Genomic DNA, 14292 nt, shown 5'->3' with positions numbered 1-14292 from the left:
CTGATAAATGCCATTTGCTGAAGTTAGACAATCCCTTTAACTGTTTGTGGTGCATCAGCAGTTCAAGTGCATGGCAGCAGAGGGTCAGTTCAAGTGCACTCCTGGTTAGGCCGAATGCACACGGCCGTTGTTCACGGCCGTGAGCGGTCCGTGGAACAGCGGCCTGGATTCCTGCTGAGTGCAGGAGCGCACAGCGTCATGGGTTTCTATGACGCCGTGCGCTCCCTGCTGCCGCCGCAGTACAGTAATACACTGGTATAGATCTATACCAGTGTATTACTGTACTGTGGCGGCAGCAGGGAGCGCACGGCGTCATAGCAACCCATGACGCCGTGCGCTCCTGCACTCAGCAGGAATCCAGGCCGCTGTTCCACGGACCGCTCACGGCCGTGAACAACGGCCGTGTGCATACGGCCTTAAGGTGTGTGGGTCGGGTTTATTTTCAGCTATGCGGAAGCACCTCCTTAGGCCTCATGCCCACGACCGTTGTTTGGGTCCGCATCCGAGCCACCGTTTTGGCGGCTCGGATGCGGACCCATTCACTTCAATGGGGCTGCAAAAGATGCGGACAGCACTCCGTGTGCTGTCTGCCTCCGTGGCTCCATTCCGCGGCCCCGCTAACAAAATATAACATGCGCTTTGCGGGCAAGAATAGGCATTTATATCGCCGGTGCCCGTTCCGTTCCGCAATTCATAGCAGGTAACAAGGGTGGCTTCCGTTTTTTGCGGATCCGCGGTTTGTGGAACGCAAAAAATGTGCATGAGGCCTTACAGATACATTTAATAATTTTGTTTATTATGACAAAATCTACCTGGGTGATTCATATATTATATTCCATATACTTCTTTTATGCTTTACAGCAAGAATCTGAGCTCCATAATCACAAAGTTATTGAATTCTTACTAGATAGTATACCAGTATCTGCTAACTATCGCCTTGGTAGGACTTGTGAATTATAACAGGCATGCTGCATGTGACTTACTCCGCTAATGATAAATTGATTTTAGCATTTTAAGTCCTCACCTAAATAAACCAAAACCCTTCAGATGCGCTATTCACATCTAAAGAAATACATTTTAGTCCACAAAGGTGTGACCTTTTTAAAAGGAACACATCCATTCCGGCGGGCTGTACTGCTCAGATAAGATAGCACAGGTGGAGGGGATTGTATAATAAAACATATTCATTACTAAAGCTGGTTATCTGAGGAGTACATGTGGCCGGGATACTAAATACATCAAAAACATGTTGATTATGCACATTTTATTACATCAAAGGCTGCTACAAACCATGGAGAGCAGCCAGACAGCATAGCAAATATACACAGTCGAGTCACATTATTATGGCTAATATCCAGAGTAACTGCCGTGTGCAGTACAAACAGCAGGTAGATGGGCTGGGAGAGACTCAGGAAGGTCCTGGTAGGTTGTCACAGGTATCTGGAGCCATGCTGACTGCAGTGCATCCCACAGCTGCTGGAGGGTGCGTGGGGGAGGATCTATAGAGCGAACACCACGATCAAGGTGATCCCACAGATGTTCAACTGGGTTCATGTCTGGGGAATAAGGGGCCGGGGTAGTACTTGGTCATCTTAGGGTACTTTCACACTAGCATTTTTCTTTTCCGGCATAGAGTTCCGTCACAGGAGCTTAATACCGAAAAAACTGATCAGTTTTATCCTAATACATTCTGAATGGAGAGCAATCCGTTCAGTATGCATCAGGATGTCTTCAGGTCAGTCCCTCTTACGTTTTTTGGACAGAGAAAATACTGCAGCATGCTACAGTTTTCTCTTGGGCCAAAAATACTGATCACTTGACACAATGCCGATCCGGCATTCATTTACATTGAAGTGTATTAGTTCCGGATCGGACATTAAGTATACTGGCAAAACGGATCCGGCTTTCCGGTCTGCGCATGCGCATACCTTTAAAAATGCAAAAAAATAAAAATAACACCGGATCCGTTTTTCCAGATGACACCGGAGAGACGGATCTGGTATTTCAATGCATTTGTCAGACGGATCCGGACAAATGGCATCAGTTTGCATATGGATTGCCGGATCCGGCAGGCAGTTCCAGCGACGAAACTGCCTGCCAGAATCCTCTGCCGCAAGTGTGAAAATACCCTGAGTCATGCTCTTCCATGCAAAGTCGGACATTGCTAGCCATGTCACATGTTGCATTGTCTTGGTGGAAGATCCTATCTACCTCATGGAGGACAATCAGAATGGTTGGGTGTATGTGATCTGCAAGGATGGATTCATACCCATAATTGGTTGATAGTGTCTTCCACATGGATGAGTGGACCTAGAGAATGCCACGAGAACATTGCCCAGACCACAACTACCACCACCATCTTGTGTTCTTCCAGCAATGGTTGCAGGATGTTTGCTCTGATGTTTCTCGCCTGACACGTCAATGTCCATCTATTTGTTCAGGCAGAAAATGTGACTCAGTGGAGGTCCAATTCCAATACGGTCACAAAATTAAAGCCTTTTCTTCCGATGCAACTTTGGTAGCAGAGGTGCAGTGACCATCCACTGCTTTAGAGCCCCGTATGCAGTAGAGTTTACTGAACTGTTATTTTAGGCCTCTTGCACACGAACGTTTTTTTTTCTTTTACGTTCCTTTTTTTGCGTTCCGTATATGGACCGTATACAGAACCATTCATTTCAATGTATCCGCAAAAAAACGGAAGGTACTCCTTATGCCTTCTGTTTCCGTATTTCCGTTCCGTTCAGATAGAACATGTCCTATTATTTTCCACATAACGGACAAGGATAGTACTATCAGTCAGTACCTATCAGGGGCCAGCTGTTCCGTTCCGCAAAAAACGGAATGCACACGGATGTCATCCGTATTTTTTGCAGATCTGTTTTTGGAGGACCGCAAAATACTGAAAAAGCTATACGGCCATGTGCAAAAGGCCTTAGACACATGTCAGGTAGACCCAGATTCATTTTAGCTGTGAGCTGCTCCACTGTAAGTGGTGCTCCACAGTTTCCACCTCACTTATTCACAATGATGCCATTTTTCCACTCACTTTTACCACATACACTTAGGCCCCTTTCACACGGGCGAGTATTCAGTGCGGATGCGATGCGTGAGTTGAACGCATTGCACCCGCACTGAATCCGGACCCATTCATTTATATGGGGCTGTTCACATGAGCGGTGATTTTCACGCATCACTTATGCGTTGAGTGAAAATCGCAGCATGCTCTATATTGTCTGATTTTCAAGCGACGCAGGCCCCATACAAGTGAATGGGAAGCGTGAAAATCGCATAGCATCCGCAAGCAAGTGCGGATGCGGTGCGATTTTCACGCACGGTTGCTAGGAGACGATCAGGATGGAGACCCAATCATTATTATTTTCCCTTATAACATGGTTATAAGGGAAAATAATAGCATTCTGAATACAGAATGCATAGTAAAACAGCGCTGGAGGGGTTAAAAAAATAATAATAATTTAACTCACCTTAGTCCACTTGATCGCGAAGCCCGGCATCTCCTTGTGTCTCCTTTGTTGAATAGGACCTGTGGTGAGCATTAAATACAGGTAAAGGACCTTTAATGACGTCACTCCGGTCATCACATGGTACGTCACATGATCTTTTACCATGGTGATTCACCATGGTAAAAGACCATGTGATGACCGGAGTGACGTCATCAAAGGTCCTTTACCTGTATTTAATGCTCACCACAGGTCCTATTCAACAAAGGAGACACAAGGAGATGCCGGGCTTCGCGATCAAGTGGACTAAGGTGAGTTAAATTATTATTATTATTTTTTTACCCCTCCAGCGCTGTTTTACTATGCATTCTGTATTCAGAATGCTATTATTTTCCCTTATAACAGAAAATAATACAATCTACAGAACACTGATCCCAAACCCGAACTTCTGTGAAGAAGTTCGGGTACCAAACATACACGATTTTTCTCACGCGAGTGCAAAACGCATGACAATGTTTTGCACTCGCGCGGAAGAATCGCGCATTTTCCCGCAACGCACCCGCCTCTTATCCGGGCCAAAAATAAGACGCCAGTGCGAAAGAGGCCTTACACTTTCATCACAGCAGAACGTAACAGTTTACAAACTTCACAGTTTCAGAATACTGCCATAATAATGTGCTTATGATCATAGGTCATTTTAGTAATTCAGACCTATCAGTCCCAATGCTTTATATTTTAATTTCCTCCAGATAGGTCATCAGTATCTGATTGGTGGGGGTCTGACACCCGGGACCAACGCCGATCAGCTATTTCAGAAGGCACCGGTGCTCCTGTGAGTGCTGTGGCCTTCTCTCTGCTTGTCAAGCACAGGGCTGTACGTTGTATAGCAGCTGTGCTTGGAATCATAGCTCAGCCCCATTCACTTCTATGGGCTGAGCTATGCCTAGGCCACGTGACCGTCGAATGTGTCATCACTGGCCTATGGAAAGCTGAGAGAAGGCTGTGGTGCTATTGCCAGTGCCGGTACCTTCTCGAACAGGTGATCGGCGGGGTACTCTGGAGTTGGACCCCCACCAATCAGATACTGATGACTTATGCAGTGTATGGCCTCTTTCACACGGGCGTCATGTTTTTGGCCCGGATAAGATGCGGGTCGTTGCAGGAAAATGCGTGATTTTTCCGCGCGAGTGCAAAACATTGTAATGCGTTTTGTTAAGTGCGTGAGAAAAATCGGCATGTTTGGTACCCAGACCCGAACCCGGACTTCTTCACAGAAGTTCGGGTTTGGGTTAGGTGTTGTGTAGATTTTATTATTTTCCCTTATAACATGGTTATAAGGGAAAATAATAGCATTCTTAATACAGAATTCTAAGTAAAATAGGGATGGGGGGGTTAAAAAATAAAAATTTAACTCACTTTAATCCACTTGTTCGCGCAGCCCGGCTTCTCTTCTGTCTTCATCTTTGCTGTGCACGGGAAAAGGACCTTTGATTACTTCACTACTCTCGTTACATGGTCCATCACATGATCCATCACCATGGTAATGGATCATGTGATGCACCATGTGATGAGCGCAGTGACATCACCACAGGTCCTTTTCCTGTGCACAGCAAAGATGAAGACAGAAGAGAAGCCGGGCTGCGCGAACAAGTGGATTAAGGTGAGTTAAATTTTTTATTTATTTTTTTAACCCCTCCAGCCCTATTGTACTATGCATTCTGTATTAAGAATGCTATTATTTTCCCTTATAACCATGTTATAAGGGAAAATAATAATGATCGGGTCCCCATCCTGATCGTCTCCTAGCAACCGTGTGTGAAAATCGCACCGCATCCACACTTGCTTGCGGATGCTTGCGATTTTTACTCAGCCCCATTCACTTCTATGGGGCCTGCGTTGCGTGAATAATGCACAAAATAGAGCATGCTGCGATTTTCACGCAACGCACAAGTGATGCATGAAAATCACCGCTCATGTGCACAGCCCCATTGAAATGAATGGGTCTGGATTCAGTGCGGGTGCAATGCATTCACCTCACGCATTGCACCTGCGTGGACATCTTGCCCGTGTGAAAAGGGGCCTATTGGTCATCAGTATTTAAGTCTTGGAAAACCCCTTTAACTGATGGATTAGTCATTTCTATGTTGGCAAATCATAACACACTTACATTTCCCCATTGTTAGGGCTCATTCACACGAACGTGTGCTGCTCGTTGCCGTATTGCGGCCCGCAGTTGCGGATCCACAATACATGGGCATCGTTCCGTGTGCATTCCGCATCACGGATGCGGACCCATTCACTTCAATGGGTCCTCAAATCCGGAGATGCGGAACGGAAGCACGGAACGCTACGGAAGCACTACGGCCTGATTCCTGGGGTTCCGTTCCATGCCTCCACATTGCAAAAAGATTGAACATGCTCTATCTTTTTGCGGAACGAACGGATCGCGACAATCCCTATATGGCTGGGCCACGGTCGGTGCCCGTAATTTGCGTTCCACAGCACGGGCTTCACACGGTCATGTGAACAAGCCCTTACACTGTATTGCTATTCAATCTCAGACAGACTTCCCCAGTTTCAACAGATGTAAGATGTTCTCTAAACATTACTAACATCAGTCTGATGGTCTTCTCAATGTAAAAGACATTGCAGGAGAAATAAAATCCCATAAACCACCAATGTGGTTCTGCATGTTATACATTTTCACTGCTTACATTATTGATTCTATAAATATGTGATTTGTGGTATATGACTTTATGTAACTGTATAGGCATAGAGATATATACTGTACATTAGTCTAACATTTGACATATACATTGGGAATTTTGAACTTGTTATGAGGCCTAAGTAAGCCTTTAGGAAACTTTAAAACACAAAATCTCGGTTCAATTAGGACATAGTACTGTATGTATAATTAATGTGAAATAAAGTTCATACTGGGGCAAATTTACTAATCCTGTCTAATTTTTCGACAGAATAAACTAGACAGTCTATAAAAGGGTGAGAGATATTGCTGAATGATAACTATGTCATGACTTTGGACTGTCCAGTCTAAGTTTACACCACCTATCAATTACTTTATAACAGAATGGCGTGCAACTAGCAAATCAAGGCTCTCTATCTATATATAGAAATGTGCTCATCTGTAGCACCGACATTTTGAGTTATGTTTATGGTGTAGGCCACTTCCCTTTCCAGTAGTTCATGCTCCGTGTTGAGAAAATTGTTTAAAACACTAATAAATGTGATGATTAGAGATGAGCAAATTTCTTGTTATGAAATTCGTTCACACTTCGTTTGGTGGTAAAAGCAGAATTGCGTTATGGATTCCATTACCACGGACCATAACGCAATTCTATGACGGAATGCCTTTAGAGGCATTCCGTTATTCATTCCGTCATAATAGAAGTCTATGGCCTGCATAACGGATCCGTCCGCTTTCCATTATGCAGGAGAGGAATGCCCTGCATATTAGATACGGGACGGATCCGTTTTGCAGCCTATAGACTTCTATTATGACGGAATGAATAACCGAATGCCTCTAAAGGCATTTCGTCATAAAATTGCATTATGGTCCGTGGTAATGGAATCCATAACGCAATTCACCTTTTACCAGTAAACCAAGCGTGAATGAATTTCAAAATATGAAATTCGCTCATCTCTAGTGATGATCTTCCCCATTATGCTTTTCATGGACATATACCGGTTAAACACCATGCCCTTCTTAGACAGTTGACAGACTGCCTCACCATTAAAGACCCTTCTCTCACTGCACCATTGCAGGGGACTGGGGATCCAGGTTCTAGAGAAAGTGAAACATTTATCACTTATTCTCTGCTCAGGTAAAACATGTACTTTGGGAACATGCCATTAAGTATTATTTAGAAAATATTAAAGGGGCTATCCCACGAAATGTATTACTATGCAGTGAACTGGGCATTTCAATATTAACATTGCTGTACCTATTTTTTTAGTGTAAATAAGATTTTCCTCTCTGGTAGCGCCCCCTGCCATTTATCTTTCTGGTCCACCTCCTCTTGCATTAACATGCTCTGTAACCTTCCTGCTCCCTTCCCCCTCTCACTGCTTGCTGGCATGGTGACCTTTCATTCATTCATTCATCTCTACTTCTATATTCATAGAAATATATGGCCAAATCTCTCTCTTAAGACAGTGAAGAAGGACGTTTAGGGGGCATTACATACCATAGGGATCTCTGGGGCTATATGTGACTATTTTCTACACAGGGGAGGGAAGAGTTAACAGGAGCTAATTGCATTGAAATGATGCAGGTGCTTGATTTTCTTATGGGAGCTGCTACCCACTCACAGAAAGGAATGTCAGTCCTCCAGATAAGTGCGTAAAAGTGTTTTAATAAGAGTTCTTCATTTCATGTAATAAACACTTTAAGGCCCCTTTCAGTGGGCCGACTGCGCAGATAATGATTGGGACTGAACGGTTTGCCTGATTATGAGTGGAGGTGTTCCGCTGATCCCCATACAGATTCAAATGCACAGCATTTGCTCTTTCATTGGGTGATTGTTGACACTTTACACTGGGCAGTTATCAGTACCCGAGCATTCCTGGGAATGCTCCTTAGGCTACTTTCACACTTGCGCTTGATCGGATCCGTTCTGAACAGATCCGATCATATTAATGCAGACGGAGGCTCCGTTCAGTACGGATCCGTCTGCATTAATAACTTAGAAAAATTTCTAAGTCTGAAAGTAGCCTGAGCGGATCCGTTCAGACTTTCAATGTAAAGTCAATGGGGGACGGATCCGCTTGAAGATTGAGCCATATGGTGTCATCTTCAAGCGGATCCGTTCCCATTGACTTACATTGTAAGTCTGAACGGATCCGCTCGCCTCCGCATGGCCAGGCGGACAGCTGAACGCTGCAAGCAGCGTTCAGCTGTCCTCCTGGCCGTGCGGAGGCGAGCGGAGCGGAGGCTGAACGCCGCCAGACTGATGCAGTCTGAGCGGATCCGCTCCATTCAGACTGCATCAGGGCTGGACGGAGGCGTTCGGGTCCGCTCGTGAGCTCCTTCAAACGGAGCTCACGAGCGGACCGACGAACGCTAGTGTGAAAGTAGCCTTACTCATAATTACATCATTGTTGGCTCGTGTAAAGGGCCATTTGTATGGTTGATGTGAAGAATAATATGTCTGCTCCAGGGTGTTATACTTGTGTTAGGTCAATGAGCTTATATAAGTGACTTCATGTTTTTATCTGACAATATAGGACAGATGGAAGATCCTGAGACTGGAGAATGTGTTGACTGTGAGACTGGATGTAAAACTTGTGAAGTAGGTAAGAACAAAGCAAAATATGTAAAGGATATTCACCACAAAAACACATATCATTGTGTTTTCTGATAGAAGTCCCCTCCAGTCTATTTAATCTATGGCACATGGTGGCTGTTAAAGGAAATGTGTCATCAGAAAAATACCTATTGTTTAAATCACATTTTTATGTTTCACATATTTGTAAATAATTTTTGATTTGATTTTCCATGTCAAAAAGTTTTTGCACTGGGTACTAAAGGTGGATTTACACCTTATCGGACCGATTATTTTGAGCAAACATTCCTACGAACGCTCATTCCCGATAATCAGCCCATCTAAAGGTGCTGCAGATCACCGGAGGAACGAGCCAAACCCTCATTCATTGGGTGAAGTGATCGGAGGTGTGGACACCTCAATCATCGCTCCCGGGCAGCAGATCGTTCTGTCTAAACAGCGATCTGCTGCCCAGGTGCAATGATAAGGACAAGAGGTAGCAGCAGCGATCAATCGTTCTCATACTGTGGAGGTGATCGATGCATGTAAATGCAGCGCTTCACCTCCAGTTAAAGAGCAGCTGACTGTGGGAAAATAATGCTTCCTTCCCGACAACTAACTGCTCTTCGCTGTGTATAAATGCAGCTTTAGCCTAATAATAGGTTCCACTTCATACTCTGTACAGATCATTTTACTGCAGTTATCTACTTTTCCGTCAATCTAATCCTGCTTGTAATGGTATCACCTCTGTGTATAGATAAGACAGGATCGACCAGTCACAGTAGGTGATTCTCAAATCTTATCTATTCTTTCCTTTTACAATGACCTCTGCTCAGGTCACAGAGCATGCCATAGAAGTCAATAAGGTCCTCTCCTGAACGTTGTATCTATGGCACATGTGTCGTAAAGCAATTTTCTAAATGCTGTTAAGAACAGCTCAGGAAAGTTGGCAGCCCCCATAATCATGTTCAGGAATAGAATAAATAAATCTGCAATTAGAAAATAAAATCAGATTAGAAAAAGCATATGTGTCACTATCTGGTTTTAACTAGCAGATAACATTTGTTTGGTGACACATTTTCTTTCACAACAGCTCAGGCAAGATGGCAGCCCCCATAATCATGTTCAGAAAATAGAATAAAAAATCAACAATCATAAAATAAAAACAAATTGGAAAAAAAGAGTCAATACTTGGTTGTAACTGGCAGAAAAAAATTCCTTAAAAAATCAAGAAAAAGAAGAAATGTATAAACACATTTTATTCAGAGCCATTGTGATCTAAATGCTTGAAATAATTTTTTTCGCACGAATATAAATATTGTAGTTTATATATCTATGTAGATATTTCATAAAGGTTTGGGAAATTCACCTATTTCATTTTGAACGTCAGTTACTATTAAGGCTCATGCATGTGACCGTATGTATTTTGCGGTGGTCCGCAAAAAACTGATTTGCAAATAAAATCGATGACGTCCGTGTGCATTCCGTAGGAACAGCCGGCCCCTAATTGAACAGTACTATCCTTGTCCATAATGCGGACAATAATAGGACATGTTCTATTTTTTTGCGGAACGTAAATACAGACATACGGAAACGAAATGACACAGAGTAACTTCAGTTTTTTTTGCGGACCCATTGAAATAAATGGGTCCGCATACGGTCTGCAAAAAAAAAACGGAACGGACACGGAAAAAAAAAAATACGTTTGTGTGCATGAGCCCTCAGGCCCCCCTTTCACACGGGCGAGTTTTCCGCACGGGTGCAATGCGTGAGGTGAACGCATTGCACCCGCACTGAATCCGGACCCATTAATTTCTATGAGGCTGTGCACATGAGCGGTGATTCTCACGCATCACTTGTGCTTGGCGTGAAAATCACAGCATGCTCTATATTGTGCATTTTCCACGCAACGCAGGCCCCATAGAAGTAAATGGGGCTGCGTGAAAATCGCATGCATCCGCAAGCAAGTGCGGATGCGGTGCGAATTTCACGCATGGTTGCTAAGATGACAGTCTATTCACTGTATTATTTTCCCTTATAACATGGTTATAAGGGAAAATAATAGCATTCTTTAATACAGAATGCTTAGTAGAAGGTCAGTTGAGGGTTAAAAAATTAAAAAATAACTCACCTCCTCCTCCTGATCGAGTAGTTGCCGATCTCTTCTTACTTCTTTAATCATGAGCTGCCGGCTAAAGGACTTGTGGTGACGTCACGTCACATGGTCCATCACCGTCGTGATGGACTATGTGATTGTACCATGTGATGAGCTCAGTGACGTCACCACAGGTCCTTTGACAGGTCCTGAAGAAAGAACAGGAGACCGGCAGCTACGCGATCAATTGGAGGAGGTGATTTAATTTATTTTTTAAGAAGTAGTTCGGGTCTGGGTACCACATTCAGTTTTTTATCACGAGCGTGCAAAACGCATTGCACCCGCGCGATAAAAACTGAACAACGGAACGTAATCGCAGTCAAAACTGACTGCAATTGCTAACCTACTCGCGCGGGTTTGCCGCAATGCACCCAGGACGCATCTGGACCTAATCCGGAGACGCTCGTCTGCAAGGGGCCTTAGAGGTAGAACATGTTAAACTTCAGCTTGTTTTCATTTTTAACCAGGTCAAGACCAGTCCATTTACCTCCCTTCCTTTTTACCATTTTGTATTTTTTTTTTAATACATATGTGAAAAATAATTTTTGCACCTTGTTTTAGTGGTATCTGGGGATTTATTGTTTTCTCATTTTTTATTTAGAATTTTATATTTTTATAACCATTTTTTCATTTTTTGTTAAGTAGACATAGTGCAACTAAAATATTTTTTCAATTATGTCCCCTTTTTGAACCTGTTGTTTTGATATATGGGATGTATGGGTTATGGTCTCTGGGGGGCGGGGGCTCGAAGCTGTAGTGCAGAATGTAGTGGCGGTTTTTAAAATTATTTTATTAATTTATTTTTTGTTTTGCATATTTTTTTATTTCATACTTTGTGCCCCCATTAAGGACATACAAGACATTTGGAGAACATTTAGCATTACATTCCTTTATTTTATTGCTGATTTCTCCTGTAATTGGGGCTGAAATATTAGCTCCAGTTACAGCAGGAATACAGCCCCCATAGAGGTTGTACATTGCTGTACAGTCTCACTACAGTGATCCAGGAGCAGGGCCGGCCTTTGGGCTGTGCGGGCTGTGCGGCCGCACAGGGCGCCATAGCAACAGGGGCGCCGGGCGGCCGACAGCCCGCAATGTAATATGGGCAGGCGAGGCGGCACTTATGTTTTCCCACGGGGCGGGCCCCCGCCCCCTCCATCTCCCCCTCCCCTGTATTCAGCAGGGGGCACACGTTGCGGTTTAAAAAAAAAAAAACTTGCTTATATAAGTTCGGGCGGCTGGCGGCGCCCCTCATTCTGCGCCGCCTGAGTGGCTGAGGCTGAGCGCCTGCCTGCGCCTGCTGTGTGCTGTTAATGTAGCGTGGCCGAGCTCTGTTCGATCCGCGGTACAGGAGCTTTTGTTTCCTGTACCCGGCCGGACTGACAGGAAGTGCTCACTTAGTGTGCACTTCCTGTCAGTCCGGCCGGGTACAGGAAACAAATGCTCCTGTACCGCGGATCGAACAGAGCTCGGCCACGCTACACTAGAGGTGGAAAAGAGAGTGAAAAGGGGGAGGGGGGGAGGAAATAATGAGAGTGATGGGGGGGGGGGGAAATAATGAGAGTGATGGGGGGGAGAAATAATGAGAGTGATGGGGGGGGGAGAAATAATGAGAGTGATGGGGGGGGGAGAAATAATGAGAGTGATGGGGGGGGGAGAAATAATGAGAGTGATGGGGGGGGGGAGAAATAATGAGAGTGATGGGGGGGGAGAAATAATGAGAGTGATGGGGGGGGGGAGAAATAATGAGAGTGATGGGGGGGGATAATGAGAGTGATGGGGGGGGATAATGAGAGTGATGGGGGGGGATAATGAGAGTGATGGGGGGGGGGAATAATGAGAGTGATGGGGGGGGAATAATGAGAGTGATGGGGGGGGAATAATGAGAGTGATGGGGGGGGGGGAATAATGAGAGTGATGGGGGGGAGAATAATGAGAGTGATGGGGGGGGAGAATAATGAGAGTGATGGGGGGGGGGAGAATAATGAGAGTGATGGGGGGGGGAGAATAATGAGAGTGATGGGGGGAGAATAATGAGAGTGATGGGGGGGGAGAATAATGAGAGTGATGGGGGGGGGGAATAATGAGAGTGATGGGGGGGAGAATAATGAGAGTGATGGGGGGGAGAGAATAATGAGAGTGATGGGGGGGAGAGAGAATAATGAGAGTGATGGGGGGGGAGAGAATAATGCGAGTGATGGGGGGGAGAGAATAATGAGAGTGATGGGGGGAGAGAATAATGAGAGTGATGGGGGGGGGAGAATAATGAGAGTGATGGGGGGGAGAGAATAATGAGAGTGATGGGGGGGAGAGAATAATGAGAGTGATGGGGGGGAGAGAATAATGAGAGTGATGGGGGGGAGAGAATAATGAGAGTGATGGGGGGGAGAGAATAATGAGAGTGATGGGGGGGAGAGAATAATGAGAGTGATGGGGGGGAGAGAATAATGAGAGTGATGGGGGGGGGAGAATAATGAGAGTGATGGGGGGGAGAATAATGAGAGTGATGGGGGGGGAGAATAATGAGAGTGATGGGGGGGGGAGAATAATGAGAGTGATGGGGGGAGAGAATAATGAGAGTGATGGGGGGGAGAGAATAATGAGAGTGATGGGGGGGAGAGAATAATGAGAGTGATGGGGGGAGAGAATAATGAGAGTGATGGGGGGGAGAGAATAATGAGAGTGATGGGGGGGAGAATAATGAGAGTGATGGGGGGGAGAATAATGAGAGTGATGGGGGGGGAGAATAATGAGAGTGATGGGGGGGAGAATAATGAGAGTGATGGGGGGGGGGGAAATAATGAGAGTGATGGCGGGGGGGGAAATAATGAGAGTGATTGGGGGGGGGGAATAATGAGAGTGACGAGGGAAGGGGGGGGAGAGAGTGACAATGGAGTCCCCAGAGCCAGACTGCAGCCAGAGTCCAGATCATCTTATTGTCCTGGTGGTAAGTAGACAATGCAATATGTTTATTATTTAATTGTTTAGTTATTAATACTACATTGGAAACTAATTTTATCAGCTGGACACCGGCCGACATGCGCTGGGGGCCTCACCAGCGGTTAGGGTAGGGAAAAAGCACTGGCCCGTACGTACATTTTTCCCTTCCCTAACCGCTGGTGAGGCTCCCGGTGCATGCGCAGTGTCGGCCGGTGTTCAGCTGAAACATCCATCCGATCACTGCGCATTGGCCCATAGTTTTTCCCTACCCTAACCGCCGGCGAGGCTCCTGGCGCATGCGCATTCTGCTGTGAAATTTCCCTAACCTGTCGTTGTGCGCCTGCGCGATGCTGCACACCTCCTCACGTCATGTCCGGTGCGACCGGAAGTGACGAGGGTAGGGAAATCTCACGAACTAGGGAAGTATAACATTACACCGGCCTTTGGGGTGTGAGGG

The 14292-nt window shown here is 45.3% G+C and overlaps 1 protein-coding gene across 1 annotated transcript in view; it reads left to right on the top strand.

Moving 5' to 3' along the window:
- The window catches only part of LOC122929675 (proprotein convertase subtilisin/kexin type 5-like), a 141375-nt gene that overhangs the window by 19799 nt on the left and 107284 nt on the right, over nucleotides 1–14292 (top strand). Inside the window, exon 3 of the mRNA XM_044283313.1 lies at nucleotides 8703–8771. Coding sequence (XP_044139248.1) covers nucleotides 8703–8771 — 69 coding nt within the window. The remainder of the gene's footprint in view (nucleotides 1–8702; nucleotides 8772–14292) is intronic.

Source organism: Bufo gargarizans, chromosome 2 (assembly GCF_014858855.1).
Source record: "Bufo gargarizans isolate SCDJY-AF-19 chromosome 2, ASM1485885v1, whole genome shotgun sequence".
Classification (NCBI taxonomy): Eukaryota; Metazoa; Chordata; class Amphibia; order Anura; family Bufonidae; genus Bufo; species Bufo gargarizans.
This window is presented reverse-complemented; position numbering and strand designations above follow the sequence as displayed.